At 34.0% G+C, this 17322-nt stretch overlaps 1 protein-coding gene across 5 annotated transcripts in view; it reads right to left on the bottom strand.

The window, feature by feature from the left end:
- The window catches only part of HECTD2 (HECT domain E3 ubiquitin protein ligase 2), a 91937-nt gene that overhangs the window by 14235 nt on the left and 60380 nt on the right, over positions 1 to 17322 (bottom strand). For 2 of the 5 annotated variants that reach the window (XM_060642046.3, XM_078434581.2), the window contains exons 9-16: positions 16649 to 16797; positions 15959 to 16082; positions 13584 to 13680; positions 9636 to 9743; positions 8644 to 8776; positions 7624 to 7712; positions 3749 to 3907; positions 567 to 641 (exon numbers count right to left, since the gene is read on the bottom strand). In XM_060642046.3, the coding sequence (XP_060498029.3) occupies positions 567 to 641; positions 3749 to 3907; positions 7624 to 7712; positions 8644 to 8776; positions 9636 to 9743; positions 13584 to 13680; positions 15959 to 16082; positions 16649 to 16797 (934 nt within the window). Of the gene's footprint in view, positions 1 to 566; positions 642 to 3748; positions 3917 to 7623; positions 7713 to 8643; positions 8777 to 9635; positions 9744 to 13583; positions 13681 to 15958; positions 16083 to 16648; positions 16798 to 17322 lie in introns of those variants that run through there. The other 3 variants (XM_078434583.2, XM_078434582.2, XM_078434584.2) reach the window with 3 other exon arrangements.

Genomic DNA, 17322 nt, shown 5'->3' on the forward strand with positions numbered 1-17322 from the left:
AGCCACCCAAGTGCCCCATGCTCCTATCTTCTTGTATGAAGCTAAAATAGAGGCTTATTTTTATTTTTGTTTGAGAGAAAGAGAGAGCATGCGTGCACAAGACAGGGAGGGGCAACGAGAGAGGGAGAGAGAGAATCCCAAGCAGGCTCTGCACCACCAGCCCAGAGCCCGACCTCATGAACCATGAGGTCATGACCTGACCCGAACCAAGAGCTGGACGCTTAACTAACAGGGTCACCCAGGCTTCCCGTTTGTTTCTTTTAGTTTTTATTAGGAGAGGCTTATTTTTAGAAGCTGAAAACTGTGAAAAAGTAACTGAGTCAAGGAAATATGACAGTTGCCTAGCAGAGTCATAGGAATTTCTTTAGGCACTCTCTTGACTGCTCATCTACAAGTGTCTACTTCACTGTCTCTGCTTTATTGAGTTAAGATCCTTTATGACAAGGAATGGTGTGTACTGATTAATCCTTGTTCAACTTTTCTAATGATAGGTGTTAAATAACAAATGGCATTTTTTCATATATGAAATACATGGTTAACAGAAAGCTATTTGCCTTTAATAGTACCTGGAATGTTGAATAGAAATCTTCTTCAACATTGCCTTCATATGATAGGAGTTCACTTAACCCATGGGCCAACTCCTGTAGAAAGAAATCTGTTAACCGTGTTTTTAAATCAAATAACGTTACCTAAAATAGTTAAGCACGTCTACTTCAGTTAACTTACATGTGAGATAGAGTCGATACACTCCAATTTTAAACTAAAGGTAATATTTGGGATATATTTTCCAGGGAATGAAATGTTTGTTAGTGATTTCTACGACATAAAAGGCTTGGAAAAACTCACTAGAAAAAGTCATATAAGAGGAAAACATCCAGTTGAAATGATGGAGGCATGACTCTGGGATCTGTTCTTAGGTAGCAAGAGTGCAGTTTCCATAGTAAATCACTGCTTTCTGCAACGTTACTACTTACGAATTTGTAGTATTTAAAAAATCTGCTGTATTAGGATACATCTTTTAAGCATAAATACACACAGTTCATATACGGTAAGTGGTTCCTACATTTGTTACAGTGCTCTCCTCTCCCCCCAAAAAAGTGAGAACAGTGGAAGAAATAGTTTCCTCTAACTCATGTTATCCATGAACAAATATTTACAAATAGAAAAATTAATGCATTATTAAAAAAATTTTCACGTTTTATGAAAAATATTATAGTTTAATTTATTTTAAATTATTAGAAGAAAAGGTAAACAACAGAATAAGATTTTACATACATAATACATTTTCCATTCCATTAAAGTCAGAAAATTTTATACAAATCTAGGCTGGCACAGATTTGGTATGCTTGTCATCCTTCAATTATTAATAAAAATTATGGATGCTGAAAATTATAATTGGGAGTTTGAAATTTGTAAGAACTCCAGGGACTAGTAGGTGAACCCAAGGGAAAGGACTTCTCATCTTTCAGAGGTGAAACTTTTAATGACAAAGTTAATAGGTCATGAAGTTATATATTCAGATCTGTTTTATTTAGGACTACAGGCCCTTTATTTCCAGACTTTGTAGTCTCAAACCCCTATTTTTGTGGAGAATTTTTTTTTTTACCTGTACTGTCAGTCTTAGACTCTTAACTATAATATACTATTTCTAAAATATTAGTTACCTACATAAACTTTTTGTGATTTTGTAAACGTGTAATTAAAGAAAGAGTATGTGAAGATACTGAATACTATTTTTATACACCATTTGAATACTCTGGTCTTGTTTAATACAACATATTCGGGAGTGACTTAAGCAGAAGAGATATTACAGTTGCTGATTCAAGGTTATTCTGGAGTCTCTTCTATTCTCATCTAAAACCCTCAAGTATAATTTTCACAAGACTGTGTTGGGAAGATTTCTTATTGTTGCCACTGGACAATTCTAGTGCTTTGTCTAAGGAAACAGTCGAGTATTACTGCATTTATTACTGTATTTATTAACAGCACACACTAGGCTCCATCGTTGGATATTTCACTTACTTTCTGTACTTTTCATCCTGTGTTCACATATACTGTCCTTAAATTAAGAAACCTGTCTACTTCTACATGTTTCTCTTTGCTTTCCTGTTACTCTTCTTAGAAACATACAGTGAACAAATGGGTAAACAAAGATTTGAATAAAAAAGCATTAAAAATTTTTATGGATATATTTACCCCATGTGAAGTGGAAATTAGGTAGCAACTTTTAATAGGTGCTATTAATAAATAATCCATTCATAAAAATTAAAAAAAATTACCCACATTCCACTACTCTAACACAGCAGTTTTTCTACATCCTTTTAATCTTGATTAATGCATGTATAGAAACTTAATTTCTTCTACAGCTGATCTCCTGGTATACGCAGAATCTTGATTCATTAAAGAGCCAACATAAGAATATGAAATTAGTGCAGTGAAATCTTCAGCTCCATAATATAAAACAATGTTTTGGTATGGTTATTCATAAAATATCCATTATTATTGACAACAACAATAAAATTAGACCTAAATGAGCCAAATTTGAATAACTTTAATCATAAAATTAGGCAATTTATTGGCCAAAACCAGTAATAAAATGAGAAGACTGGTAACAAATTTGACAAAAACTGGATATGTGCGACAAAAAAAAAAATCACAAAAATCTAAAATGAGACAGTAACTCAGATATCAGTCTACTCCCAACATTTTACAGATAAAAAATTAAGTGAATCATCCAGAGTCATAGCTAGTGTGTTGCAGATACAAGACCATAAAAGGGAGACCTCTCAGTTTCTTAATCAGATCCTACTCTATTAACTTGGGTAAACTCTCATATCCTATTTTTTTCTAACTACTAAGTCTAATAAAAATGTGGTTTTATGCTCTTAATTGAAAATATCCCAAACTAACTTCCAAAAATGTGCCTGATGTCAACCCACTGAGGAGTATGAAGAGTAGTTTTCTAACCAAACACGTGTTCTGGATGCGTTTCTCAACTTTCACAGGAAGGCGCCAACCCTGCACCAAACTCATCGGGCCATTAAAACACCGGGGTATTTAGATAGGAATACTTAGCAGCAGAGATTTTCCACATCTAGGCTATTTGCCAAAGACTTTACTGAGAATTTTCTGCTGACCAATAGTTATGAAAACTCAGCTGTAAAAAACATGATCATAGGGGTTTGTCAGAAGGATATGGATAGTATCCACTCCTCTACTAAATTTTAATCTTGGATTAAATCTGATGATCAGAAATCTAATTTCTGAATTGAGGAATGTTATAAGAGACAGTACCATGAAATTCATTTGTTGTCTCTATTTTAGAGACATTTTTGCAGATACTATTAATGATACTGCACAGTATCATCTTAATAAGAATCCACAGAAGTAATCAAGTACCAAGAACTTTATTATCCCATGTAATCCTCCGTATATAAGTTTTGCTATCCCATTGTTCACATAAGGAAACTAGAGTTCAGAAAGATTAAACAACCTATCCAAGTTCACAGGACTGTAAGTGGCAGAGCTCACTTCAAAGCCTGTTCCACTATGCTGCAAGAGCTTAGGGGTGCTGCAAAGTGGGTGATGTGTCTCTATGAGGAAGGAGAAAGACGAAAAAGGAGATGGGTTCCAAAGGTAGAGAGAAACCATATTTAAAAATAAGAATAGCATTAGAAGGAGAAAGGCTTCAGGTAGAAGAGAGATGATTTAGCATTAAGGAATAAGATGCTAATGACTTTATACTTACAGGCATAATTTGACATAAGTCGTCAGTGGTCACACTGCAGATGCCTACTGGTGTATTCTGATCACTAGGAATGATGGGAGGGCTCAACAGTTTCTTGTAACAGCAGGGGGGGAAACGAATATCCAAGGTAATGCTGTTATAAACAGCTAGTCCCATAAGCTATGCATACTGAATGTTAAGCATTAACATAAAATCCATGACAACAAATGAGTTTTGAATTATGCATCAGTATATTTCTTGCACAGTTTTTTCAGATCTAACACCGACTTTAATTAATCCCACATACTTCCTTTCCTTTATTTTCCATAATATAATTCCTTGATTACCAAAAGTCATGTGAAAAGAGGGAAGGGTTCAGGTGACAGTATTTGATGATTTCCCTAGAAAAATTCATCTAAGATCACAGTAGATAACAACTTCAGACATTTCATAAATTGTTTAACATACAAGGAAACATTTTCTAAATTTAAACAATTTTGGTGATTTTATAAGTAGCAGCAATTTATTCAGAACTCGATGCAGAACACACTACTAATTCTGGTGATCATTTTGCTATTTTAAAACTAACTACAGACTATGTAAAGACAGCTGAACTGAATAAACCATATGGATACACGCACACAAACGCACACACATGCTACTGGTAAGCTAATAAGACGATCAGTCTCCTACAGAAATAATTGAAAGGGCTTTATTACCTGGAGTTTACTCAAAGTGCTGAAGTTAAAAAGCTATAGATGTTATATATCTAAACCCTGCCCCACTATATATTATTTATTACTTATATGGCAGAATTTAACTTACCCATTTGCTGAAAGAGGGTTTTAAAAAATTTTTTCAATGTTTATTTATTCATTTTTGAGAGAGAGAGAGAGAGCGCGCGCGCATGCGCACAAGCAGGGGAAGGACAGAGATAGAGACACAGGATCCAAAGCAGGCTCCAGGCTCTGGACGGTCAGCACAGGGCCTGACTTGGGGTTTGAACCCACGAAAAGGGGGTTTTAAATGTCATATTTCAACCGTCAAATAAAGACTACTATATCAAGTTATTAAGGAAATCATTAATTTTATAGGCTCAAAAGGAAATCTAAACATGTGGGCTGGCTAAATTACTGAAAATAATTTTTAGAAATTGGAAGGGGCGCCTGGGTGGGTCAGTCGGTTAAGCATCTGACTCTTGATTTCAGCTCAGGTCATGATCTCACAGTTGTGAGATCGAGCCCCAAGTTGGGCTCTGCACTGAGCACGGAGCCTGCTTAAGATTCTCTTCCTCTTGTGCATGTGTGTGTTGTCTCTCTCAAAAAAAATTTTTTAATCGGAAGACAGGCAGTATTTCAATTTACTAAGGCAGAACAAAAGTTAATAATAATTTAAGGAATTGATAAGTTATTTTATAGGTAGCCATATCGACAGAGACTGAGCAGTGTATTCAAGGGACAGATACTGAAAATGAGCTATAACATACTTCTATAATTGCAATAATAACAATGATAATGACCATAATATAATTATAGTTACCATTTATGATCATCTATCAGAGTGACAAGTTCCAAGCATTTTTGATTAAAAATTTAAAAAAAATCATAACTCTAAAGGCAGGTTTTTAACAGTAGGCTCATAAGATTTGCTACAGGGCACTTTCATATGCAGAGTACAGTGTTTCATTTCACAGTAAGTCAGCTGCGCTGGTTGAAGCAGGGGCGAGACAAGGATAGGGAGGTTCTTCTGGGTCACTGAGGGAGGCATCATGTAGTGCAAACAGGGTAGGGTTTGAATACCATGCGTCAATGCCCTTTTTGGTAAAAGCCATTCTAGTTTTTAAAAACTGGTATACTATGGTTCTTCATGCAATCTTCGAAACATTTTATAATTATTGTTATAGGTTTCCCTATATCATTTCTTGTAAGCTCCAAAGCCTTACTGTATATAAAAATGAAGTATTTGGAATGCAATGCTGTCAGAACTACTAGCACAACAAATCTTTGGAACTGAAATTTATAAGGTGAAAATACGTTATAGAACCAACTACATCTTCTCAATTGTCATGTGTGTTCTCAATTTTTACTTCTCCTCACCTTTGATAGATCTCTCACCTACGTACATGATCACAATCCATGTGATCTCACAACCATCTCACATTTTTCCTATATATTATCGTGCTTTTTGGGCGTCAATCTCACTTTCTATAGTTTTGTCATGTGTGTGCATGTGAGATAAAGACACATAATAATGCGATAGTAGTGGCTATAATTTAATTTAGATTTAATAAATTAACTTGAAATATGCAGCATATGTAAATATGCTTACTGTGCTTGCTTTTTTGGGTAATGATTGGATAGAAACTAATGCCTATTTGCCAAAGAAGCTAATTAGTAAGCTCATGACTTAATGTATAATACCATTCTAAAAATGTGATGGCTAAGTAAGCTCTAATACTTCATTATAAATATTAGAAAGTCAAAATATCACCCAAATCTAAGCTGTGATAAGAATGTAAAGTATAATAAACATATATATGAGGGAATTCAAACAACTCATACTCATAGTATATAGTGAGAAGCATCTGTGACTCAGGCCTTCAGTGAAACTGGAACGTGCAACAAATGATTACTGTAGATAATACAAAATAAAACCATAGGTCTAAGAACTGGTAAGCGTTCTATTTTGTGGAACTTGGCACTTCAGACCTTTGGACATAACAACATATACAAAATTTCAAATTAAGTTTATTCTCTTAATGTGTGGTTTTCTCCCTACTACCTTTTCTTCCATCTACTCTCTCAGTTTTAATATACAATCCTCAGGATTTATTACAAGTATAAGAGACATTCCAAGCCCTCTCTATGGTCATTCCTGACTGCTGAAGGTGTCCTCCCTAACTCCCGGGGTGCCCTCTGCTTCAATCAAGGCCCCCCACACTGCTCTGTAACAAGCCCAGCACAATGCAGCCTGTTTTCTAGCCATTCTCCCAGTCACTCCAGCCCTGTGCTAATCAGATAGAATGGTTCCATTTTTAAATCTCTATCTTCTCTGGGAAGAATACACTGACCCTTCCTTCTCCAAACTCCTTACCACTTCATGTCAAATAATCATGTGACTCTGAGAATTGATGACCTTGAATTGGTGGTCATCTGCCCATCTAGAGGGTAACCTTCTTAAAGGTGGATATTCTTCTCTCTTTTAAGCTAGTTATCTCCAGTGCTAGCTCACTTATTTATTCTTCCCTCCTTTCTTCCACCGACGATTATATTTCTTAGAATTAAAAGACCTAATGCGGTAGGTATCTTTTCCAATCTCCTACCCAATGCAGGAATGCCATCTTCAATACACCAGAGAAGCATCAGAGGATGGCACAGAGGATGTAAATTAATTTACATAATTAAAAAAACACTTTAAATAACAACATATACTTTAAATATTCCCACTCTATTCAATTTAAAATTTTTATGGATGTCTCAGGATTTGGGGGAATATTAAAGACATAGATTTAATTTCCACAATTTCAATTTATTAAACTCAGTGAAATAAGCACAAGGTAAAAGAACAGAAAAATAGCTCATTATGAATGGGAAAGATACTTTTGTTTTAAAAATATCTTAATTTTCTAATAATTTAAATAATATATGAAACAAGAACTGTTTTTATTTTGAGATCATGTTTTCAGAGAAAAATATAAAAAATTCATAATTCCTTTTAATTAAGTCTGCTGACATATAACTGTGATATACTGTGATACTGCAAATGATTTAAAGTCTATTAGCAAATTTGACAAGAATATTTAATCTGCAAGACTTAATGAGAAGTTTTCCAAAATTCTGATAAAATTTAAAATTTCTAGTCTATTAGCACCTCCTAGTGGAAAGTTTAAAGGATACAATTCCAACCAATCGGAATTCAGAATAGTTATCACATTTAAAACTGCTAAACCAATGGCAGTGTGAATCCTTGTGATATGTAAACATGCCTGAAAAAAAAAAAAAAAAAGAAACATTTCATTAACATGACTGATTAAAAAAAATCAAAGTACTAAAAATGTACATGATATCTCAACTATTAGAAGCAAAACATTTCAGCACCAGTTATTGTTATAAACCATCTTTCATGGTAAAATATATAAAATATATACACAAAGAGTATGTGAGAACATTTTACTGTTTATTGGTATCCTGAACCAAGGGTATATATGCATTAAAAAGATAGAAACTAAATTAATCAGTTGATTTTCTTTTTTAAAAACAACAATGTATAATTTATAAGTTATGATCAAAATTAATTATGAGGATTATCTGGGGATTTTAATTTATCCATGTCATCTCTATTTTCCATTGCCAGAAAGAGGTTATATCTACATATATACAAAATAAAAAGTAAGAAAAACACTTAAAACTGTTTGAAGAAAAATATTTTATAGATACTAAGGACTGTATAGGTGTTTTCTCTAAATAAAAAATAAAATTTAAATTTCAAGTTTACTTTTGTCTTAAAAAATTAATGAATTCTTATTTATGAAAATGGCTCACAATCTAACGAAAAGCCCTCAGCTATTAGTGTAAAGCAAGCTGCCATCTTGTTTCTAATTCTGTATGTTCTTTATTTCAATGACAAATTTTCATAAGTTGGATTTATTCAGGAAAGAGGTGGATGTTGCCTTGCAAATATATACTTACAGTCTTTATACATTTTGTGTATGATTCCCAGTAAGGTAACAAACATTTTGATCATCAATTTGGTCACTTTTAAAAATATAAACAAAAATCCTTAAATTATTCAACATTTTTGGTTGACAAAAAAAAAAACAAACAAACCTATAAAGTCATAGGGTAGGTGAAAAATAAGTCACTACTTGAATCTAACAATTATGAAGAAAGACCAGTTCATAAAAATTAAATGCTCACCATAATCTGGATGAAAAATTTGGCGAATCAGAAGAAGGAACCATTCTTTGGTCAAGCCACCCATATCCAAACCAGCTTCCCCTACAAACGTAACTTTCAACTTCTTTTTTAAGTCTGCTCTTTTCCGGGTTAACTATTTGAAGAAATTATATTATAGAGATGAACAAAGAGCAGTAAAAAGGAAATTAACTTTTTCAATTCTGGGAAATGTGGTAAGCAATCTTTATCTTTCTTTACAATGTCATAAAACTCACTCCATTCATCCATTCATCCTGTAATTTGTCAGATACTATGTGAATTAAGCATTATTATGTCTGTCATATAGATTAAGAGAAAGATTAAGAGAGATCAAGTACTTTGCCCAAAGTTACTGTCTTCTGGGTTCTTACACTGCCTCCAAGATTTTAATTTAACAGGTTATATCATAAAATAATTAATTTCCTTTTCTTTAACTTTCCTTCCTGATTTTAAAAATCACATAATGACATCAGCCATTATCTTATAACAGCCACATGAAGATCTGGCTGAAGCACCGTAAACACATGAAGCTCTGTAATATACACATATACATACAATCAAAGTACCTCTGAGCCTGAGTATACTTAATATACCCTGTAGGTCAGACCTCTATAGATGAGTAATCTCAGGCCTGGAGAAGTTAAAATGACTTGTTACCCACCCAACCAGTAACAAAGGTGGGTCTAGAATCTAAGTTACATATTCAGAAACACGAATTACTCATTTTCAGTGTTCAACACAAAATCCTTTTCTGGGGAGTTAACAACAAACCATTAAGAAACATAAATAATGAACACAAGGCTTAATTGTGAATACACGACTGATTTTAACTATGGTATCAAAATATAAGGATGCACACCTACTGGCATACAGAAATGAAAAACAGATTACTAAGATTTCAGTAATACACCATGTTGTAGAATTTATTTAAAGTTTTAATCAATTAGTTCCATGTTGGAATAAATGATCTATACCTCATCAAGCGAATCACTAACCAGATGTGTCCGTCTTACTTTCATATTTAGAAATAGCATGTTCATATCAGGTCTCTGTCTTCGAGATACTTTATCCACCAGACTTTGCTGATTAAAAAAGAAAAGCAAACATTTTACTTTTTAGTTTTTACTTAGACTATAATTTCATTTAAAACATTTAAGCACTTGACTAAAAATCAGTTGTATCCTTCTCTATGCCCTCTCTCATATAAATATTTTCATAAACTCAATTATACAAATTATTATTATTATATATTTATATATTTTTTTCATTTTGAAATAATGATAACCAAACGGGGTCCAAAAGGGAGGACCAAAAATAATTCACCTTCTACAGTAAAGTATGTTGCATATCAGTTTCCATATGTCTCATCTCTTAAATGGTAAGTCTTTCTGTCCAATAGATACAAAGTGGGAACATTTGAAATGAGGTACATACTACTGATGACAAGCTTGGCTTAAGCTTTTTAAATGGTACTGAATTTACTCTAAAAGCACAATTAGTCTACTTTTAGAAAATAATTTGTCAACATTTATCAGAAACATTAATAAGGTCCATACCCTTTGTCCCAATAATTCCAATTCTGGGAATTCTAAACACAAAAACTATTTTATACAGTGAGATGTTCACCACAGCATCACCTATAAAAGTGGAACTTTAGAAATATTCTATATATGTATTTATATAATGGAATCTAATACTATTAAAATGGATGGTTATAATTATATAAATGCCATGAAAATATCCAAGAAAGGTACAAGTGAAAAAATAAGGGAACAAAAGTGTGTATACAAAATGGTTTCAACTCTATTGCCTTTTAAAAATAATACAGAGAAGGAATAGCAGAAGAAAATTTACCAAAATATTAACAATTGTTATGTTTGGCTAATGGAAATGTAATTTAAAAAAATCTTTTTTTCATGGTTTTTCAAAATATAAGTAATGAGTATGTAAAAAACATTTAAGATATCTATTAGAAATACATAAATATTTATCATATAGCATCTACAAGCTTGTATAATTTAATTAATTTTATATAATTTATCTAAATAATTTTTATCAGACTACTTCATCTTCTTTGGTAGTAAAGGAAAATTACTCTACAGACTAGAGATGAACATTTCAGACATTTTAAATACATGCAGCAAAGTGCTTTAGTAGATAAAATTTTAATACCAAAAATCTACATAACACTGTACTCATGATTTTATAGATTACTATAATAAAACACTCTAATTCAGAGCACTTCATCTCTCTATTTCCAATTCTAAAGACTTTTACTTTTTATTTTTGTTTCCTATTTTAGAAATTTTATTCTTTTTAAAAATTTATTTGTCTAAGTGATATAACGTACAGCATAGGGAATATAGTCATGACACTGTAAAAACTTCATATGGTGACAGATGGCAACTAGACTTATCATGGCGATCATTTCATAATGAGTAAAAATATAGAATTACTATGATATACATCTAAAACGAATAGGATACCGTATGTCAGTTACACTCCAATTAAAAAAATTATTATATTTTTTTTAGTTTCACATTTACAGGGTAAATATTAGTTAACATATAGGGTAATATTAGTTTCAGGTGTGGAATTTAGTGACTCATCACTTATATACAAGTACCCAGTGCTCATCACAAGTGTCCTCCTTAATGCCCATCATTCATTTAACCCATCTCCTCCAAACTCCCCTCCAGCAACCCTCAGTTTGTTCTCTATTGTTAAGAGTCTGTTTTATGGTTAACAATAAACCATAAAACCACGTTTTATGAACCACGTTCATTTGTTTTGCTTCTTAAATTCCAAGTAGGAGTGAAATCACATGGTATTTGTCTTTCTCTAAAGGTTTTTAAAAGTGTTTTTCTTCCTTCTCTGGGTCTTCCCTTTGATACTCAAAAAGATCTATACTCCTGGGGTAGTACCCTACTGTCCTCTTTCCTATGTTCTGTTCCCAGTCTAGCTCCTGGAAAGCCATAGCTCTGGAAATAATCAGCAAACAAATTTATACTAAGATGCTAATGGGAGACAAGGTTTAGTGGCTACTCCTCCCATCAGGAACTAATATTTAATAGAAAATACTTCAAACAAAAGAAGTAAGCCCCAAATGGTAGAATTTGGGACACAGTCTGATGAGGAAGTTATTTTTGTTGGGCAATCTCTTTCGCAACTTCAGATAAGCTCTTGTTTACATTAACTACTTGTAAGGCTGTCTGTCCTTGGGTCAAAATGATCACCAGTCATTAATTCCAAGTGGTGTGACAATTTACAAGTTAAAATGTTGGGAAACACCCATAATAACACATAATTCCACTTAAGTCTTCAATCTCTACTCATTTGTGTCCATTCTCTGTGGAAGACGCCTGTGACAGCGTCTACAGCTGCCACTCTCCTTTTAATTAGAAAAAAGTTCCACAGAAGATATCTGATGTTTCAAAAATGAGTGCCACAGCAGAAAACTGCTCAGAGGAACTAAGGGAAACTTCTATCTAGCTCTTTCAGACTTTTTGTTTTTACAAATGTACAAAATCATAGCCCTAGGTTAAAAAAAAGTACTAAAATTGCATACAATTGTAACTATTGGCTGCATTTATGTTCTGTTCCCAGTCTACCTCCTGGAAAGCCATCACACTGGAAATATCCAGCAAACCAAGTTATACTAAGTTGCTAATGGTAGACAAGGTTTAGTGGCATGAAATTGCATAAATGCAACTAATAGAAACTGCCAAAATGAGTAGCTCTATAGACTAATATTTGAGCCAATATCTACCCGAGATTAAGTAATAATTCTGATGCCAAATATACCTGTTTAAATTTACTTTTCAGGGGGGTACAGTGGCTTTGGAACTCCCTTGGTACACACAGGCAATAACGTTTCTTCTAATATTCTCATAGTCAGTGTAAGCTGACTCTGGGATGTCACCAGTCACTCAAATCTTTTGTCCTGCTCTGTGACAGAAAAAAATACTCACCTTCTGGGAACTGAATACTAAAGAATAAACATTTCTTATTTTTAAAAGCATTTTGAAGTATTATAATTTATACTTTAGAATTGTTTTTATATTCTTGGACAAGACATGGAAATCATTTCTTTTTATTCTGAGGATCTCTTTTTATCTTTAGAAGACTACAGCCAACCTTTCTTCTAATTTTTAAAGTAGTGTCATGAAAGCAGATACTCCAAATATATGAGCATTTAAATATATAGTCTAGCATTCTAATAAAAGAAAATCTGCTCCTTCAGAGCAGTATCTATTAGATAGATCTGTATCTATTAGATAAAATACGTAGTTTTCCTGTGCTGTGCTGGATCACAGGCGGCAGGGGTGGTAAGGATACGCCCAGAGATCAACTTCATCCGAACGCACGATGTGCCTACAGCCAGTCTGACTACCATCCCAGTTTCTATGGGTCTCCATGCATTTTGGTTCCCTGAGAATCGATAAAATGTCTTTCACTTTTTTTGGACTTATTTCCCAGTTTCCCAACATTGTACATCTTATAACTTTCAGGTTATTTCTGTTGGATTTTCATAAAACCTAGGGAATATTCCAGTGGTTTGAGAGGTTTGCTCGTAAGGACACGCCTGGCCTTCCTATAGTTCCCATCAGTGCTCTGACGCTGCCATGGAGCTGGAATATGGTCTCCACAGAATGGCATCCAACAAGTTCCCAGTACTTTGCATCTGTGAGAGGCTTCTAATCTTCCTGCTCTACTCATAATACAGTGAGAATTTGATGAGGGCTATCTCTTTCTTGTATAGTGAATAGGTTTAAGCACTTCTGGGGGGAGTTAGAAAATGAATTTTACTTTGAACATTTCCTGATTATGCTAGAACAATTCACAAGACACTTGATTTATTTATTAAATTATGTACTATATTGATTATAGTCAGCATAAATACGTTTTCGCAGCTGGCTTACCCTTGCGATGCTTATCATCTGTTGCTCTGAGTCTCTTTGAATAATGATTTTTTTTGCAGCTATAGAAATAACGAATGGGTACTGACAGAAGGAAAACCTGCTCAACAAGTAAAAACAGAAAAAGCAAAATGGTGTATTTTAGCAAAATTATACTAAGGGAATCTAAGGTACCCCTCCTAACAATATAAAACATTGCTTTTGTATTGTGTTTTACCATTTACAAAATGATTTTATGTGTATCATCTCTTTCAATCCCCACAGCCTTGTGAAGCATAGATCATTACTAGATGCACTCTGCTTTCATCCTCTAGAGCAAGCTACATCGAACATTCTGAAATGTGCTCATCACTTACATGGTTTATACAGAAAATTTCAGTTTATGAATAGTCACCTGTAGATCATTACCTGTGAAAATATGGCCGGCACCAAAACCAGGAGGCAGAAGTGCTAATGAAGGAGGATTAGGACAGAAAATTCATGTGTGGAAATTATTATAAAAATCCATTATTACATGGATATTTCTGATGTGCAAGCTTCATTGTATTTAATGCTGTAGTTGAATTGAATGGTATGTATTTGTAAAGACACACAACATTATGATCAAAGGTCATGAATATAACTAACTTCCTTCCTGGATCAGAGCTGATCTTATGTTAATAAAAGAGCCACAAACTATCCCAAGAGAAATGCCTTTAGAGGGAACTACTATGGCAACCGTGACACTTCAGGAGGCAGCCTTTCACCAGAAGTGGCTGCAATCACTCCATCAGTTACAGCTGGAATCCATTCAAGTACAGTCAAACCCTGGGTGCAAAGAAGGCATTGTGAGGAAAAAGGAGATAGCCCTAGTGTGAACCACAAATAAAGCAGCTTTCTCCAAGAGGCGACTGTCAATTAATAAGAGCTGTTCAGTACTAATGTGTAATAGTTTTGAATCACTAAGTGCTAACTAAAAATCTGGAAATAAAACAGGTACAATGAGCTTAGCAGGATATATAACGGTCTTATTCTGTTCTTTCAAACAGTGTGTCTCAACCTTCTCCTAGTCATGCACATAGAAAAATGGTACTAAGCAAATAAACTGATGTATCTGCTCAGGGCCAAAGGTGACTTGCTCTAGGGCTCCAGGTCCCCCTCTAAGTCCAGGCTGGCTTCCCCCAAACTGAAAGGATCATAGGATCAAAACTCCCCTGTAACTCATTCTGGTACACCAATGCTGTAGCCCAGTGGTTAGAAGAGCTCTGTATTAAAAGATGTCACTGAAATATGCACAGTAACTTTTGGAATTGTTCTGTCTACAACATTACAATTATATTAAAGGTGGAGAAAAAAAGTCTTTGTAAAATAAGTCAGCTTTGCCAAAAGAACATCCATCAGACAGAACAAGGTCCCCAGAAACAATTCTTATCTGGTTCTGAGTGTTCAGATATGGACTGAGATATGTCCATAAGGCCAGTCTATGGTTTTGGCCAATTCTAGTAGAAAGGGTCCCTGGTGGACTGAACCAATTTATAAAGTAATCTGGGGTTTTGAGGATACTTATATCCACACTATATCTCTTAATCTCCTTTAGAATAAACACACTCTCCAGGATATCACATGGTCTGGGATTAAATTATGTTTGGGACAGTCTCACTGGTTTAATTCAAACTATGAATGTGGATATAGGTGCAGTGTATTAAAGAATTTGGTCAAGTGTTTAAAAAATCTATTATACTATTGTAGTAAATACTTTGTGGTGAAGCCCCTTTGCTCTAACACCCCTTCTTTTTATATTGTGTATAAAGGATACTTTTTCTGCAGAATAAAGTAGAAAAAGAATGAAATGTATGTGTGTATGTGCACATGTGTGTGATTGCTGTGTTAGATCAGGCACTGGCAAACTCAGGCCCGTGGAACAAATATGGCCTACCACCTGTGTTTGTATAGAAAGTTTTCTGGGACACTGATGCATGCATTTATCTATATATTCTCTAACACTGTTTTTGTGTTACAGTGGTACACTAGAGTTGGTGTAGTCCAAAGAGCCAAAAATATTTACCATCTAGTTCTTTAGAGAGAAAGTTTGTGACCACTGTACTGGATGATAGCATATAGAAGAAGACGACATAAGAAACTTGCATACTAAGATACAACTTTTCCCTTCTTAAAAAGATGTTGTTAATCAAACCAAAGCCAAATTAACATGTATATAAACTCAAAATGTAAGAAAAAAATGCCTTAAGAAATATAATAATGTTTCAGGACTGGATATCCAAAGTTTATATATAAAGTCATATGCAGATTTAAATTTATTTTTACAAATTTAACGTCCAGTCATTGTTTTGAACAGTATTTCATTTAGGTAAGTAACCAAAATGAGCTTTTGAGCATACCTGTGAGAGTTTCCAAAGCTCTGCCAGGTGTGGTATTCTTCCATGAGATCAATGTGATCCAATGTAGAATTATAGAAATCAGTATAAGGAATAAGGGGAGGGTGAACCAAACTGTTTGCAGTATCTGTAAAGATAAATTCTAACAATGATCTTTTCCAAAATACACGTGATTCACTCTAATAAGAACACTTTAATGTCCACCAGATAGACTTTATCTAGAAATTCCTATTTTAAGCAATTGTAGTTCCGAAGTTAAAAAGTAGTTTTAAAATTATGGTCCAAATGCAGCCAATAGTTTCTTGCTTTTATAAAATAACTTGTGGTGGGGACTAGAAGACTACAGTAAAGGGAGTACACAGATGGTCACCTTCTCCCACCACTTCCCTGTCAGTGTGTTCTCTCCTAGGAATTCTCAGGAATCAATGCAAGTTCCTGTTTCCTTATGGGTCACTACTTAGCAGGTCACGTGCAGCAGATGGCCATAACACAGAACACTGCCCAATAAAATGCATAAAGCTTTTCCATGCTTATAAATTGACTGTGAAATCTGTTATCAAAACAAGTAGATTACAACTCTTCACTTCAAAGGAAAGTTTTAAAATTTAAGAGAATGCCTCTACAGTACTTTGAGATCCTTATAGAAACGTCCCTAATATTTCACAAAATAGAAGATAAAATCATAAAACCTACTGAGTAAAGACAACACTTTAGATGCTGATGGGATCCACCAGGAGCACTTTGTTATAGGTGGAAATTCTTCAGGCTTTGCAGGAAACAGGCGTAAGGAAATAAATTGCAGCAATCTCTCTACCAATTGTTTGAACCTCTTCTGGGATAATCTGGTAAAGATTTTGAAATAATTCCAATAAAATTCACATTTTCTATTTTGGCAATATATTTGTTAGATATCAAAGTGCATCCTGTACACATACAATTTTAGAATATCCCCTCAAATTTTATTTCTTAAATTGCCAAACATTTGAAAAGATGCAAAATCTTACCTTGAATAGTGTTTCTTGGTTAAATAAGAAATAAACACCAAAATTACTATAAAGTTAGTCTTGAGCATTTCATTTTTAAGGCTTTCAATATGCAGTCAATCCTTGTTATTCAGACTCAGTATTTGCAAATTCGCCTACTTGCTAAAATTTAATGGCAACCCCCAAAACCGGTATTGGTGGAGCTTTCATGTGTGGTCATTTGCAGATGTGGAGAAGGGCAAAGAATGTGAGTTGCCAGATGTGCATTTTCCCAGCTGAGGTCGAACAAAGAAACACTCTCCCTTCTTGTTTTAGCTTTCATACTGTAAACAGGTATCCTTTACACAATTTACTCAGTGTCATGTTTTCTACACTTTTGTGCTT

The sequence above is a fragment of the Panthera onca genome, chromosome D2, assembly GCF_046562875.1.
Source record: "Panthera onca isolate mPanOnc1 chromosome D2, mPanOnc1 haplotype 2, whole genome shotgun sequence".
NCBI classification, from domain to species: domain Eukaryota; kingdom Metazoa; phylum Chordata; class Mammalia; order Carnivora; family Felidae; genus Panthera; species Panthera onca.